This window comes from Mustela putorius, unplaced genomic scaffold, assembly GCF_011764305.1.
Source record: "Mustela putorius furo isolate JIRA1106 unplaced genomic scaffold, ASM1176430v1.1 tig00537227_pilon_pilon_pilon, whole genome shotgun sequence".
Taxonomy (NCBI): domain Eukaryota; kingdom Metazoa; phylum Chordata; class Mammalia; order Carnivora; family Mustelidae; genus Mustela; species Mustela putorius.
The window spans coordinates 13,705,217-13,721,571 of record NW_025422368.1 but is presented as its reverse complement, the minus strand read 5'-3'; the positions used below and the strand labels follow the sequence as shown (position 1 = coordinate 13,721,571).

The 16,355-nt window shown below is 34.5% G+C and overlaps 1 protein-coding gene across 4 annotated transcripts in view; it reads left to right on the top strand.

Moving 5' to 3' along the window:
* The window catches only part of CNTN1 (contactin 1), a 357,489-nt gene that overhangs the window by 269,460 nt on the left and 71,674 nt on the right, over positions 1 to 16,355 (top strand). For 3 of the 4 annotated variants that reach the window (XM_004765541.3, XM_004765542.3, XM_045072974.1), the window contains one exon: positions 9,301 to 9,459. In XM_004765541.3, the coding sequence (XP_004765598.1) occupies positions 9,301 to 9,459 (159 nt within the window). Of the gene's footprint in view, positions 1 to 686; positions 3,761 to 9,300; positions 9,460 to 16,355 lie in introns of those variants that run through there. The other variant, XM_004765543.3, reaches the window with a different exon arrangement.

Sequence of the window (16,355 nt, the reverse complement as noted above, 5' to 3'; positions counted from 1 at the left end):
AAAATCTTAAAAAAAAAAAAAAAAGCCGCTTCACCTACTGATTAAGCTGTGGTCTTAACCTAGTCTGTTCATCATCATAAGCTTCAGATTCCACATTTATGAAAGAGAATAATGATAGTTAGAATCCACACAATGACCATGGAGACTTTTTATAAGTATCTTCCTTTACTTCCTCCTCCTGTGCTATTATTGTACATATATGCAAAAATAAATAAATAAATACCATATTACTCATAACACAAGTTCCTGTGACATCCCTTTCCTAAACACTGATTAGTTTTTTTGGAATCATTGCTAAATTTACCCTCTGTATTTTTTTCTTAGTTAGAAGCCTTTAAGCATATGTTTGAGTACGTAGACTTACACCATATGCATGAAATTAGAAGTGGTCTAGTGTTTGTTTGTTTGTTTAAGATGGGTGGGGTGGAGGGATCCAGGTAGATAGAGCTCCTGCTGTTTAGAAAGGCAGTCACTTACCGGGGACGGGAGGTTGGATTGGGCCAGAGCTTGTCACTTTAGCCTTTTTCTTTTGGACTCCCATCTCCAGTGTCTAGGAGAAGTTGTTTTTCTTTGCTCTTATTTCAACTTCCCCATCAAGGATTCATGGCAAATCCCCAAAATACATGGCTTCCTGCCCCTAACTGGGCATCCACACTGCCCCTTCAGCCTGGTCTTTCCTCTTGCAGGTAAAAACAGAAAAGATGGAGAGAAAAACATGGTGGATCATTTTCTCCCCGTCTGTGCAAGCCTGCCTCCAACCTGGTGATCGTTGACACTCACCATTTGTGTGAAAGCCTTTTTTTTCCCTTTTTTAACATATTATACTAGATTTTTACTAATTAACTCAATCTTGTAGTCTCTGCAGCTTTCCCTTCCAATCTAGTTCTTAGAGGATTTTCCCCTTTGAAACTTCTAAACATACTTCTGAGCAGAAAGATATTTAAAAATATAATTATATAGCTTCTCTAATATGAAAAATGGCTAGTGAACTAACCTAGTGCACCTTATAATGGCCAAGTGAAATTTCTGTGTTTTCATGTCCTGTTTTTCTTTGAAATTATATATCTCAGAAATTAGCTCATTATCTGAAAAAAATTATGAAGAACTGGTGAATTATAATACAGGAGTATTGCCATTAAATGGACTGTGTGATTTAGCCAAGCAGGTAATGAACAGTATTGTCAAATTCACTACGGAGTCATCTTAATTAGGATACATGCTAAGGGGCATTACTCCAGTAGTCTTTTGTATCCTGGTGCCATATATATATTCTTTGATTAGAATGGATGAAAAGCAGCAATAAACAACTCAAGACTGTCCATGGCTCTGTAGGGTTTTTGGAAGAATTCCTAGGATTGGGAAGTGAAAATGGACAGCATGTGGAGAAAATTGTCATCTCTGGAGCAAGGTTTAAATGAAGATACCAAGCCATTAACAACATGCATGCATATTTAATTTTATTAACTCCTACTGTCAGCCTTCTTGGATCTTTAATTTGGGCAGGAAGTTGAAGACTTTTACTGGAAGCACTTGTGCAGAAGTGAAGGATAAAACAGAAGTGTATATAATTTTTTCTAGAACTGCTTAAATGTCATTGTTTGAAAATACTTTCATTTTCCCCCTTTGGGCAAAGAGATATGCTTAAAATTCTTGTTGTTTGACCAGAAATAGTTTTGCTCTTAAACAGGTTTCTATTTAGGTATAGGGTATTATATGAACTTCTCATTTAGTAACTCAAGCAACTCCATCTGTTGTTGGAAGAACTCTCAGGAAAGCTTTGAGGGATATGGATATGACTCTTAAATACACATGCAGTGTTCTTTTTAAAATAATTCATTAGTCATCATAAAGGAATAAGTGTCTCTGGCTCAAGATGTTGCTTAATTTCCATCTTTTTAATTTTTTAAAATTTTCTCATCTCAGTCATTGTCACAGATGGAACAGTCTTAGAGTTTAGACTAGAGATCCAGATCAATTGCCATGTTCCTAAGATATTTAAAATTAATTTTAGATTCTCATGGACCTATAAATATTATCTTGGAAATATGTGCATGAATCATTATTGTGGGCATCTTCTTCCATAGTTTATAACTAAAAGTATACCACCAAGACCAGACGAGAATATAGTTTTGAAAATAATTTAAAAATTAGGAAGGAAATCACATGACAAGTATGCCTTTCCTGGAGCCAGGAAAGGGAGAATATTCTTGTTTAAATAACTGCATTGATGACAAGTAGAGAGTCTACAAATTCCTTGCTCTTCTTTTCACCTTATTCTCATTACTAATGGATCTAAGTTCACTTTTATAAATGTTAGAAGTTAAAAAATTACCATACTATTAAATGGTAGGGATATTTACTTTTCAGCGTCATCCTGGGACAGCTTTAAACATTGACAAAAACCACATAACCTTATGGTAGAGCCATTGTCTTAACTAATTTTGAGAATAGAAATATAACAATAAAGGGACTTCAGCTGACATATTCTAGTAGAGAAGAAGTTGCCTGTCCTAATATAACTGATGTTCTTTCAGTAATGCCATTTTAAGATTATTCTGTTTTAAAAGAGGAGATAATTTGTTCTGAAAAATTTTTGTTTCCTTAACATTCCAACTCTTCATTAAAATTTGCTATTTTATTAAAAATAAACAATGAACCACAGAATATTTGCATGTGGTGTTTGCTTTAATTACTTACTGGAAAGAGAATAATACTAGATATCTTTCATGCTTGCGGCTGCTCTGGAATGTGAAGGTTTCTATTAAATGTATGTGCCATGTGGAAGGGAGTCCCAAAAAGACCAGGAGCTTTTGGGTCCAATTGTTTAGAAATCAGGGTTTAAGAGGAAGAAAGTACATTTGTATTTAGTGCTGCCCAAGTATTAGCATAGGCTCAAGTGATGCCAGGGCTGTTGTCATGCCTGTTATGCCTCCTGTTTAATTCTGGAGGCTTTCAAATCTTCTATCCCATTTGACTTATCAGAATGTCAATTACTGACTGAGAAAATATGGTCAAACTATAGCGTGAGAATAATCATTTTGAAAGTATTTTTTTTGCTATTTTTCCTCTTTTTCATTGAATGTTACTTCATTCCTAAAGAAGAAATGACAGAAATGGTAAATAATTGTGTTCTTGCTCATTTTTTCCTCTGATTACTTTACATATGAATAAGAGCTGAGTGGAAATCACATCTGTATTTTGTTCATATGTAGATATTTTTTCCTAAAGACACTGGCAAAATTCAGGAAAGAGTAACAAATGCCTTTAGGGTGATCAAGAAAAATTGGGGATATACTAAGTATGAATTTATAGCTGGGTGATGTGTTTATCTTCATTTATCCGAGTTAAGAGAACAAGCAAAGATTTTAAAAGTTATGGCCAATGTATTACCATTTTTGTCATTTTTCTACAGTATACAACTGTGCCTAAGAATTCCTATGATTCCCAATAAGAAAGGTCTCCAAAGGAAAGCTCAGTACCATTTTTTAATTTGACTCTGATAATGCCATTTTAAATAATTGTACTGAAGTTATTGAAAAATTGGTCTCATAGCAAATTGGTTGGGTTTACATCCTAGCTTTGTCATTTGCTAGCTGGATGACTATGGTCATTTAATCTATCCATGTCTCTGTTTCCTCCTCTGTGAAATAGGGAAAATAACGGCACCTACATCATTAGGTTATTGGTAAGAATTATGAAAGATTTGGCAATTACTTCAATATGATAAGGACTAAGAAAAATATTTTTATTAAAATATACAATATGGACATTGGGGAGGGTATGTGCTTTGGTGAGTGCTGTGAAGTGTGTAAACCTGGTGATTCACAGACCTGTACCCCTGGGGATAAAAATATATGTTTATAAAAAATAAAAAAATAATAATAAAATAAATAAATAAATAAAATATATATACAATATGAAATTTTCACTCACTGGGGCACCTGGATGGTTCAGTAAGTTAAGAATCTGACTTTAGCTCATGCCATGATCCCAACGTCCTGGTATCAAGCGCTACATTAGGCTCTCTGCTCAGCAGGGAGCCTGCTTCTCCTTTTCCCTCTGCCTGCTTCTCTCTCCCTCTCTTTCTTTCTCTGACAAATAAATAAATAAATAAATAAATTTTTAAAAATTTATTCACTAACATTTTATGTCATGTAAATTTTGTGTTGTTATGAAATTCACACTTGTTTAAAAATTACAGACAAGTCCAGGAAAACAACAGGGTAAACTTGTCAGTGTTCAGGTAGTTCTTTGGAGGTCTTTTGTAGACAGGCACAATTAGGCAGCCAGATCTAACTTTCAAATGGGCTCTTTCTCATTTCATGTGGGTTATGCTGGGAAACCCAGTCTCTTGTTCTGATTCATTCTGCACTCTGTTATAGACTAGTCGTGTGATTCTGGCCATGGCCCTTCTAGATTTCAGCATCCTTTGGTAAATGTGCAGATAGTGGCTTACATGAGCTCTAAATGTATGTGATCTATATTATATATTGAATTTGCCTGCAATCAATAATTTCATAGTTAAACCATTGAGAACCTAGAGAAATTTAGGGAAAGAATATAGATGTTACAGACTGACACTGCATTGAACCATAGATGATAGGGGACCATTCTGGCTATAACTACAGTCCTTCAGTAGGCTAAAAAAAAAAAAAAAAAAAAAAGATAGAAACAAATTTCAGTAATTGTAGACTCCTGCCTGACTTTGAAGAACCTACAATGTAGAAACAGAACACTAACAAGGACCTTGGTAGACCGCTAATTATGCCCTGTAGGTGAGATTTTATGGAGCTTTCTCAACCAGCAAATCTCTGAGAAGGATATTTTAAGCCAGAGGGAAAAAAACATAGTAAATGAAAAACAAGAACAGTAAGAGAGAGGGTAATGTAACTAGCAAAGGAAGAGTATAGTGGCAGCCTCTATGGGGAGAAGTATAGAAACGTAGCTCTTGGAAAGATAGTGATAGAGCACTATGATTGTGACAAGAAAAAGAGGTGCAGAGTATCAACACTGAAGTTCGCACTATTCTAGAAAAGGAGAATTTGGTCAGACTATCTTTACAAAAAACAAAAACAGAAAGTATGCTTTAAGTAGCTTTGTTTCTCCTCCCCTAAATCTTTCTCATTTTTTCCCTCATTTCCTTCTCTTTCCAGCTTCCTACATTTTTAAAATTATTTTTATTAAATAGGATGTATTATTTGCCCCAGGGATACAGGTCTGTGAATCATCAGGCTTACACATTTCACGGCACTCACCATAGCACATACCCTTGCCAATGTCAATGGTAGTGAGAAAAATCAAAAGAAAACTTTTGTCAGCACTAGTCAGAGAAATATCCCTCTGTTTCTCCATACCCCCACCTGCAATTTTTAGTGATTAAAAACAAAAGAATGAAAGAAAATGGAAGGCTAAAATAACTTCTAATCAAATGTATCCAGACATTTAAAATTCATGTCAAATTCCAAAGGTCCTTTTTTATCTAACCAATGTCTCTGTTTCATTATAATTAAAATTTGGTATAAATAACATTCTTAGGAACCATTAGCTATCTGTCTGAGGACCACCTAAGAAAAAGGAAACACATATTAATAGAGCAATAATGAAATAAGCTGGATGAAACAGTCTATTTGCTTACATTTTTCCTGGCTTCAATTCTTATAGGTTTCTTGGGAGTGTTTGTACCACAGTAGGAGTTTAAAGAGAGGGAGAGAGGAGGCAGAAAAAAAGAGAAAAAGAGGGAAAGAGGAGGCAGAGAAAAAGAAAGAGCAAGCAAGAAAGAAGATAAAGGGGGTTTGGGAGAAGGGGGTGGGATTATGGACATTGGGGAGGGTATGTGCTTTGGTGAGTGCTGTGAAGTGTGTAAACCTGGTGATTCACAGACCTGTACCCCTGGGGATAAAAATATATGTTTATAAAAAATAAAAATTTTTTTAAAAAAAGAGAGAGAAAGGCAGAAAGGGAGCGAGGAAAGGATAAGAAACTCTGAGAGTCAGAATGCATATTGCTTTTCTTTTCCCCATTGATGAAGAATAACCAAGGGTGACCAGTTCATAATGCCTTTTTGTGTGTGTGCTGAGGAACAAGTAGTTGCATTATTTCATTTTCTACCATAACACTTTTTTCTCCATTTTGAACAGAAAAATGGAACAAGCATTATGAGCTACACTGCTTTCAAAATCCTCCTAGAGATACAGTACAGGACAGGCCCTGAGTTGAACTACCAGGCTGTGCAAGTTTGTCTGTTTAGTACTACTTCTCTGTTTTTGCTACATCCTGATTTCTTAGTGCAAATGAAGGGACTTCACATTCCCAATTTTTCCTCACCTTCAACAAATTGATCAGAAAACACTTTATTTTTTAGTCAGAACAAGTGGTAAATGAACAATCAGACAAACAGATCTCTCCCAATTATTAACAAATACTAATAATTACTCCTGCCAATAGCTCAGATGCCCAGAAATCTCTTGCAAGAATAACAATAATACTTTCAGTAGCTCAAGTTTACTGAAAGCTTTCTACCACTACATTCTTTAGAGATACTGTTTCAATCCTAAAAAACAATTCTATATGATCAATTTTTTAAAACATTTTATTTTTTTTAAGATTTTAATTTATTTATTTGACAGAGATCCAAAGTAGGCAGAGAGAGGGAGGAGGAAGCAGGCTCCCCGCTGAGCAGAGAGCCCGATGCAGGGCTCAATCCCAGGACTCTGGGATCATGATCTGAGCTGAAGGCAGAGGCTTTAACCCACTGAGCCACCCAGGCACCGCTATATGATCAATTTTTATTACTCACATTTTACAGATAAGAAAATGGAAACTTAATACACTTGAAAAACTTGCCCAAGATGAATCGGGCCTCAGAATTTTAAGTCAAGCCTATTTTCAACTCTATTATCTTCTGCCTTCTATAGTATTTTTCTCTCAGGTATTTTCCAGGAGCTGTTTGGAGTCATTACTAGATTGATAGGCCTCCTCCACATTACTAAGTAACATTGCCACACCAGGGTTTTGAGGATATCAGCAAACACTTCTCCATTTGTTCTCGTATCTCTTTATCCTGTTAGTCAAGGCAAATGGAAGAAAGGAGCTTGTATTGTGGAAGCATGTATGTTTATAGAACTATCTGAAGTTCAATTGTGATAAATTCATCTATGGACTCACCAAAATACTTATTAAGAACCCGTTAGAGGCCAGGCATATATCAGAGGGAAAAAAGAGACAAAGGAAATTACAGTGTTTTGCTCAACAATGTGACTCTTCCCTGAATGGATGACTGAGTGAAATTATTATGCATATAGTATTCCAACCAATACGTTCATAACATTAAACTCTAGTCTGACCTTTTAAAATAGTACTCATTTGCCACTCCAAGAACTTCACAGAATAACAGCAGGCAAATAATTTACACTTACATGGTTAAAACCTAACCTATGGCACTTTTGTCCTAAACTCCCTTTAACATTTTCTTCATGCCTTTGTGCTCAGAAAAAGTATCTGAATGCATGACTGTCTCTTCCTTTTAAAAATAATTTCCTTTATTTTTCACCTCTATTTTTAAATTTTAATACTCTGAAATATTCAATTTAGTCATTAACTTGGGATGATGCTTTATGTGAAGTAATGAAGTAATGAAAAATGCAGTTTTTTTCTCCTTGAATATTGCACGTGTTCTATGTTACTTATGTGTCTATTTTCATCTATTTTGGATGATGTATTTTTTACTTTTAATTAACATCAAGAAGTATAAGTACACTATTACAAATTATACATTTTTAAAAATTTATTTATCTTTCTATTTATATGTTATATACCTCCAAATAATAAAATTTACTACCATCAATAGGATGTGTCTTGTGTTCTTTTAGTATTAGCAGTAACAGAGTTGTGTGATTCTACCTACACCTTTTTCCCCTCGGGACCAACCATAAGGCAACTATCTATACCTTTGCAAAGACCAAAACACAGTTGGAGGGAAAAAAAAGCCATGATGCCATGTAAGCTGAACATCTGATTTGATCGTTAGATAGTAAGGCATTTATTTTTAGCTAAGAAAAAAAAAAAAAAACAACAAATGTCTTATTTAGTACTACATATTCAATATGAAAAACTAAAAATATCATTTTAACAAAGTTGTAATTATATTTAATACGCCTAATTAAGTTGGGGATGGACCGTTTCTGGTGTAAAGAAAACAAGTGATAGTATTTTCTTACATGTCTTTTAAAAGATGTCTCTATTAACTGGGAAACTTCTTTAGCATTGTAAGCAGTGGATGCCACTCTACCACTTAAAGCACGTTTTTTCTTCTTTGAAAACAAGAAACTGTGATGCCAAGTATAAATATCTCATATGCCTTTATCGTGGCATTTATTGCTTCCAATTATAGTTATTTATTTTCTGGTCCATTTCATCCTTTTCAAGACAAAGAGCTCTTCAAAACCCAAAAGTTATGTCTCATTTTTCTTTTTATTTCTACCATCAGGTACAATGCTCTCTCATTGAATAATATTGATGCTGAGTTAGGAAACGTCTATGAAAACATATTTTTAACATTGTTTTATGTTCTGCAAGACATTGTTTTCTGTCCTAAGGCTCTTCAATATATTATTTGATGGTTCAGAACATTTCTGGTATACCTCTGAGTTGACAATTGTTTTCTATATTTCATAGAAGTAGAAATGTTTCTTTTAATATCATTTATCCCTGTTACTATAACTGACATGAAATATATCATTCAAAATGATACATACAATCATTCCCAGATTATATGTATTTTCTACTCCAAGTAAAATGAATTACCTATAACCATCGAGGGATATAAAAAAGCATTTGTTCCATTTGTGGGAGGCACAGTTAAGTATTTGACTAACTATTCTCGTATCTGGACTGAATTGTGCTACCATATCTGATTTATGCATTCGGCAAGCATTTATTAAACCACACTGTGCCACAATCTGCTAGGTCCTGTTAATGCCAATTACATTTTATAAGTCAAAGATTTTCATGTGTATCCATTTTATGAGCCCAAGTTGTCATATGTATCTTGAATAATAATGCCATTTTTAAATGATAGTATTTATCTCTTTACTTAAAAAGAGATACCATGAAATCACTTAGTGAAGACCATAAATACTCTTATTATCACCTCTTATAGTTTATATTTAAAAGGAACATGGTAACAGTGATCATGTATAAATGTTCTTTAGATTAATTTCAAAGAGGATGCTTTTGTATTCTAATGTGCACTTAATTCACTAATTGAGATTCACTGATTCATTACCAAAATTCTCATTCCAGGCCCTCCAGGCCCTCCAGGCGGTCTACGAATAGAAGATATCCGAGCCACTTCTGTGGCTCTTACGTGGAGCCGTGGTTCAGACAATCATAGTCCTATATCTAAATATACCATTCAGACCAAGACTATTCTTTCGGATGACTGGAAAGATGCAAAGACGGGTGAGTTTCATTTGTCTGATTAATCTGCACAGATTTTTAAATGAATTCTTTTATGAAAAATGAGTATCTGAACTTCTTAAGGATTTCATCCTCTACCTTGAAGTGCTTTTCTATTTTCAGACTTTTTTTTTTAAGTATTCCAGTGTATTAGTAGTGAAGGAAACCACGAGGAATTTAGACGTTTTAAAACTTCAGGGGAAGAAGCAGCAGGTCTGTATCTATAATGGGAAAGCAAAGAGAGGCCTCCTGGCTTTCTAATTTGAGCTCTGTACAATTCTAAGATTTATTAGGGGAAAAAAAACACTTCAGGAAATCTTCTCTTTTTGGCAAATGACATCTATCGCTTATTATTTATTACCATCTCCTTTTTTTTTACAATTATATAGGTATTATAATTCTGCATTTTTAAAAAACCACTTTAATTATAAATATTAATTTAAGCACCCAGTTCTTATTACCGTAACCTTTACTTTCAAAAGCTGATCTTACCTGCTTTAAATCTCCTCAAAATAGATCGTCAAGGTAGTTTTGATTTTAATTTTTTTTATATTAAGATATTCTAAAATTTGATCAGGAAAAAAACAAATGAGTAAGTGAGTGCCTTCCTGTGTCTATAATTATTACCATTTTCCTTTGCCATAACTAGCCTATAACATCATATAGCAGTTTATCTTTTATAACATCAAAGAAGATAGGTGATCCTTTTGATAAAATAACCCGCTTCTGTTTGGCATTTTGAGATTATTTTTAAACAAACTTATAGTGCCTTGAGTTTCTTTTAGATACATAATGAAGACATATAAATATGTGCTCAGTTGTCACCAGAGGGGAGAAAAAAAAGACAAAAGTGAATAAAATGTTTATGGTTTTTCTTTTTTTAAAAATTTTATTTATTTATGTGAGAGAGAGAGAGTGCAATTAGGCAGAGTGGTAGACAGAGGGAGAGGGAGAAGCAGGCTCCCCGCTGAGCATGGAGCCAGATGTGGGATTTGATCCCAGGATCCTGGAATCAAGACCGTAGCCAAAGGCAGCAGCTTATAATTGACTGAGCCACCCAAGTGCCCCTGTTTATGCTTTTTAAAAAATGAAAAAAGATTAATCCCCGCATATCCCAAAATTGCTCTCATTTTTGCTGTGTTTTAAGGTAATGGGGTTTATTTGTATTGATCACTGAAAGGTTTTAATTTAGATTTCGTTTTCATGGAAAATGAACCAAATATAAAATTGAAGCCTGTTATTAGGGCTTACATATATTCCAGTATTAATTGACTCTCTACATAAGTGTATAAAATACACATGAGTTAGAAACAGGTAAAATATTTCTATTATATTATGCTGGTGAGTGTAAGAGTTATTATCTATAAATATGCTTGGCAAAAGAGACCATTTGAAAATTTACCTAAAAAAGCCATTTAGATGTTTGACAAACCTAAAGGGTGGGCAGTTTCTATTTCTCTGAAGACAATGAAAATGAATGATAATGATCAATCTATAAATAACATTGGATATCTAAACAAATTGACAGTGATTATAGATACTAGAGAACAAAATGTGATAAACACATTTAAAATTTTTCTTTGCTTTGATAAAGGAATAATAATTATAATCATTTCCATTAATTATGTAATATATGCTTACTGGTAGCTCAATTAAAATATACTTCTCATTAAAATATACATATTATGGCACCTGGATGGCTCAGTTGGTTAAGTAACTGCTTTCGGCTCAGGCCGTGATCCTGGGATCCCAGGATCAAGTCCTGCATCAGGCTCCCTGCTCAGCAGAGAGCCTGCTTCTCCTTCTAATAATACTACCACTTCTCATGCTCTTTTTCTCTCTCTTTCTTTCTGAAATGAACAAATTTTAAAAATTATATATATATATATATATATATATCAGAAGTGTGCTTCTGATATTACTATAGTCATCCCAACTTTGTCATGGCTCCTGTAAATTCCAGTTAGTTGACATACAGTATAATATTAGTTTCAGGTGTACAATGTAGTGATTCAGCACTCCGAAACATCACCTGTGCTCATCATGACAAAAGCACTCCTTAAAAAATTTTAAAAATCATAAATATATATATATATATATATATATATATATTTCCAGTGGAATATATATATTCCACTGGAAAGTAATTCCATGAGGATGAAGATTTTTTAAAGATTTTATTTATTTATTTGACAGAGACACACATCAAGAGAGGGAACACAAGCAGGGGGAGTAGGAGAGGAAGAAGCCTCCTGCTGAGCAGGGAGCCCAATGGATGGGGGGGCTCTACCCCAGGACCCTGGGATCAGGACCCAAGCCAAAGGCAGACGCTTAACGACGAGCCACTCAGGCTCCCCGCGGATGGAGATTTTGTTTTATTCACTATTCTATCCCTAGCTTCTAGATCAGGGTCGTTAATGCTCATTTATTAAACACATATTCACTGAGCCTCCATTGTATGCCAGAACCAGTCCTGGATGCTGGATATACACCTGACCATCCATAAACAAAACAGAGAGAAGAAACACACACACTCACACACACCAACCAATCCTGCCCTCAAAGCATTTACATTCCAGTATAAAGATGGTGATGAACAAATAATGAATCACTGAACTCTACCTCTGAAACTAATAATACACTATATGTTAATTGAATTTAAATAAGATAAAATTTAAAAAAGAAAAGAAGAAAAATAAATAAAATGTGTAATAAGTCTTTTGGTGATTAGTGCTAAAGAGAAATATTAGAGAAGTAGAATCAGGCTGCAGGAATTGCATTTTAGAAAGGGTGCTCCTGGGCGCCTGGGTGGCTCAGCGGGTTAAAGCCTCTGCCTTCGGCTCAGGTCATGGTCCCAGGGTCCTGGGATTGAGCCCCACATCGGGCTCTCTGCTCAGCAGGGAGTCTGCTTTCCCCTTCTCTCTCTGCCTGCCTCTCCGCCTACTTGTGATCTCTGTCAAATAAATAAATAAAATCTTTAAAAAAAAAAGAAAAAGAAAGTGTGCTTCTGATATTAGTATAGTCAACCCAACTTTGTCATGGCTCCTGTTCACGTATTGTTATCTTTTTCAGCCTGTTGTATCTTCAACATATTTCTGTTGAAATGTATAGTTGCACCTTATTTTTTAATCCAGTCTTAGAACCACTGCCTTTAGATTGGATTCTTTAATCCATTAACCTTTAGAATTATTATTTTTATAGTTGAATTTATATCTGCCATTATATTTTTTTCCAATTTTTAATTTTTTAAAATTTTTATTCAAATTCCAGTTAGTTGACATACAGTATAATATTAGTTTCAGGTGTACAATGTAGTGATTCAGCACTTCCATACATCTCCTGTGCTCATCATGACGAAAGCACTCCTTAATCCCTACCATCTATTTCACCCATCCCCCGACCTAGCTCCCCTGTGGTAACCATCCATTGTATTTTTGCTTACTAAATGTTTTACTTGTTTTTGTTCCTTTATTCCTCCTTTATTGTTTTCTTTTGGATTAAGTGAATATTTTCTAGTGTAATATTTTAATTCAAAAAAATATATAGAGAGTTAATGGTTACTATATATATTATACATAAAATTGTATATAAATAAATGAATTTTAAATATATATTTATTTATCTGATGGTTACTCCTGCATTTGCCAGATATGTATGGACTTCTTAGAATATAATTCATATTGTAGTAACTTAATTTCAGTGAGATATAGAAATGTTAGTCCTAGATAGCTCTTTTGCATCTTATCTCTTCTTTTGTGGTATGTGTCATTTTTATACATATTACATATATATATCATAAACCTGTTACTCTTCTGTTAATGTCTTCTGAAGAAGCTGTAAGAAGAAAGGAAAGCAAGTACATATTTATAGAGTTGTTATATTAACCTTTTCTTTACCATTTTTGGTCCTTCTTATTTGTTCCTGTGAATTTGAGTTATCGTCTTTACGCTAATACAGTTTTGCTTTTATCTGTCTGCTTAGATAGTATCAAATATTCTACATGTCTATATGCTGTAAGCCCAATCATTTTTTTATTTTATACATAAAATACATGTAAAAATAATTTTATGTATAAAAATCATGAGGCAGAGTAAAATGATAGTTGATATCAGCCACCGAATTTTGTAGTTCATTATGCAAATAGCAGTAGTGGATGATAAGATGTGCAGGGGCTTGTAGGTCCTCTAAGGAGTTTTTAAACAAAGGAACAGTAACCTGACTTCTAATTTGAAGAGGGAAAAATCACTCACTAATGTATGGAGAATGAATTTCTGGAGGGTCAAAATGAGAAACACGGAGAACAGTTGGGGCTTATGGCAGGTGAAAGATGTCCAGGTAGGAGATGTCACTGGCTGGGCCTACTGGCTGGGATAGCAGTGGAAATGGGGAGGAGTGGGTAAGTTTGAGATGTATTTTTGAAGGGAAAACAGAACTTTATAACAAATCAGGTATGGAGATTGAGGGAAAGGGCAGAATTGAGGATGATTCATGGGATTTTGGCTCTCACATCTGGGTAGAATATAGAAGCGCTTACTGGAGAAAGAAGAGAGATTAAGTACAAGTGAGGACTTAGTTCCATTTTGGAATGGGTTCTCCATTTTTTTAATTTCAACTGAATTTCCATCTAATATAATTTTCCTAAGAAAACTTTTAAATGGTTCTGAGTGTTCGGGTTGCTGGAGTCCAAAACCTTCAGCCCTTGTATATTAGATTTCTTTCATTTCATATTTGTAATAATTTTTAAATATAAGTTCTAAGTTGTTTTTGAGCATTTAAAAAAATATTATTTCTTCATCTTTTTGCTTTCGTTGTTTCTGATAAGAAGTCAACTATTGTTTTTACCTTCTATTCCTACATTTATTTAATGTGTCCATTTCTCTAGCTGCTTTCAAGATTTCTTTTCATTTTTACTTCTCATCTTGATGAAAATATATTTATCCTGATGGGGGTTTCCTGGCAAGTTGGGCCTTTGAATTGATATCTTCCTCAACTTTGGAAATTCTCAGCCATTGTATCTTCCAATATTTCTTCTTCTCTTCTTGGTCTCTATTGCCATGCATGTTAGATTGTTTGATGTGTTCCACGGATCATGGCTATATGCATATGTGTATTTCTGTTTGGGTAGTGTCTAATGACCTGTTTGCACTTTCATAGATTCTTTTCTCCACTACATTCAGTTTGCTGAAAATCTCATTAAATGATTTTGATTTTGTGTTTCTTTCTATTTCCAGGATTTTTGTTTGTTTGTTTCTAACAGTAGGTTCCTTTTAATATTGTTTACATGGTATTCCATAAAAATTTCTTATTTATTTATACAAGTTGTGCATCTTTCCCACTTGATACTTTTACATATTTATAGTAGTTATTCTGTAATCCCTGTCTGATCATTTAACACCTGGGCCATCTTTAAGTCTGGCTCTATTGAATTTTTTTTTCCTTTGTTAAAAACGATTTGCATTTCTTTGTTTTCTCATCCTGATAATGTTTTTATATACATTGTGTAAAAAAGAATAGTAGAGCCTAAATTGGATATTACTTATGCCCAGGAAAACCCATTTTGTCAATACAATCTGTAGTTGAAGTGATCTGAGCTTTGCGGTTAGATTCAGTTCAGTAGAGGCTGAGTAAATCTGAGTGTAAGATCAAAACCCTCTTACATCTGTAAGTTTTCCAGCCTCACCATCAGACTTCAGCTTGCTCTTCTAGCCTGGCTCTCAGGGAGGGTTCGTTCTTTCAGCTTCCCTTCTTTTGCCCCAGACAGCTGCTGTCTGATAGCTAGTCTAAAACCCAGAGTTCTTGGGGGTGGGAGATGTTCTCAGTTCTCCTGTGTTCAGTCAGACTTCAGCAGACCCAAAGCACTAGTCTGTCTCAGGGGAAGCCAGTCTGTCTTTGCTGTCCTGCCACTCACCTAGCCACGCATGCTCACATGCTTATTCAGTAGAAGGTCTGGAGTGCATGAAGCAGGGTCTCCATTTACCTGCTTTGCTCTGAGACTTGAGCAGATCTGAGATGTCTGTGCCTCAGGGAGAGGTCTCTCTTGGCTCTCTTGTCTTGCCCCCAACTTTTTTGAGTACTCTTGGTGAAGTCCTACCAGAAAGAATTGGCTCATGTGTACAGATGCTCCTTGATTTGGGGGCTCCCGGGGATTCAATGCAGCCATGACAACCTATACTTTGTCTTTAAATATCTGTGAGAAGTTCAAGTGTTTTCTTCTTATGAACATGAATGATTATTTCCTCCTCTCCCCATTACTCTACCTATGATGAATTTAGTTCATTAGATCTCTTCACAAACTCAGCTCTCTGACAGGCTTTGAAAAATGATTATTTTGTAGATTGTCTTACCTGTTCTTTTTATTAGTTATGTGAGTAAAGTTCTCTTGTGTCAGTATCCTAAGTGGAAGTGAAAAATACTTTTTGCAATAAATGCAATCTTTATTTCTAGTGGTGTCTACTATAAATGGAAAGTGTGGAACTAAACTCCTTTTTATGAAGGTAATTATTTAAGGTGTTCAATAAATATTTTTTAAAAGATATAAAGTTTCAGCAGTACAAGGATTACTTTTAGAATAATGAGATGAAAGAATAGACTGTATAGCTTTAAAACAATCTACTATAAATATTACTTCTCTTGGAATTTATAGGGGATAGGCAGCCAAAAATTGATGCCGTTCTCAGGGTTCTGCAAGATACACAGATAACATTTAGAATGTTGTGTTTGATTATATGCTGCTACTTAGAGAAGGAAAATTATAGAATATTGTTGGTGGCAGGTTATGTGTATGGAAGGGAACTGAACAAAAAGAGAGCTACAAACCATGCTATGAAATCAATTGGAAGACCCAACCTGGAATATGGTCTCTAAACCGAAGAACAAAAATGTTTTTATATTTAAAATTC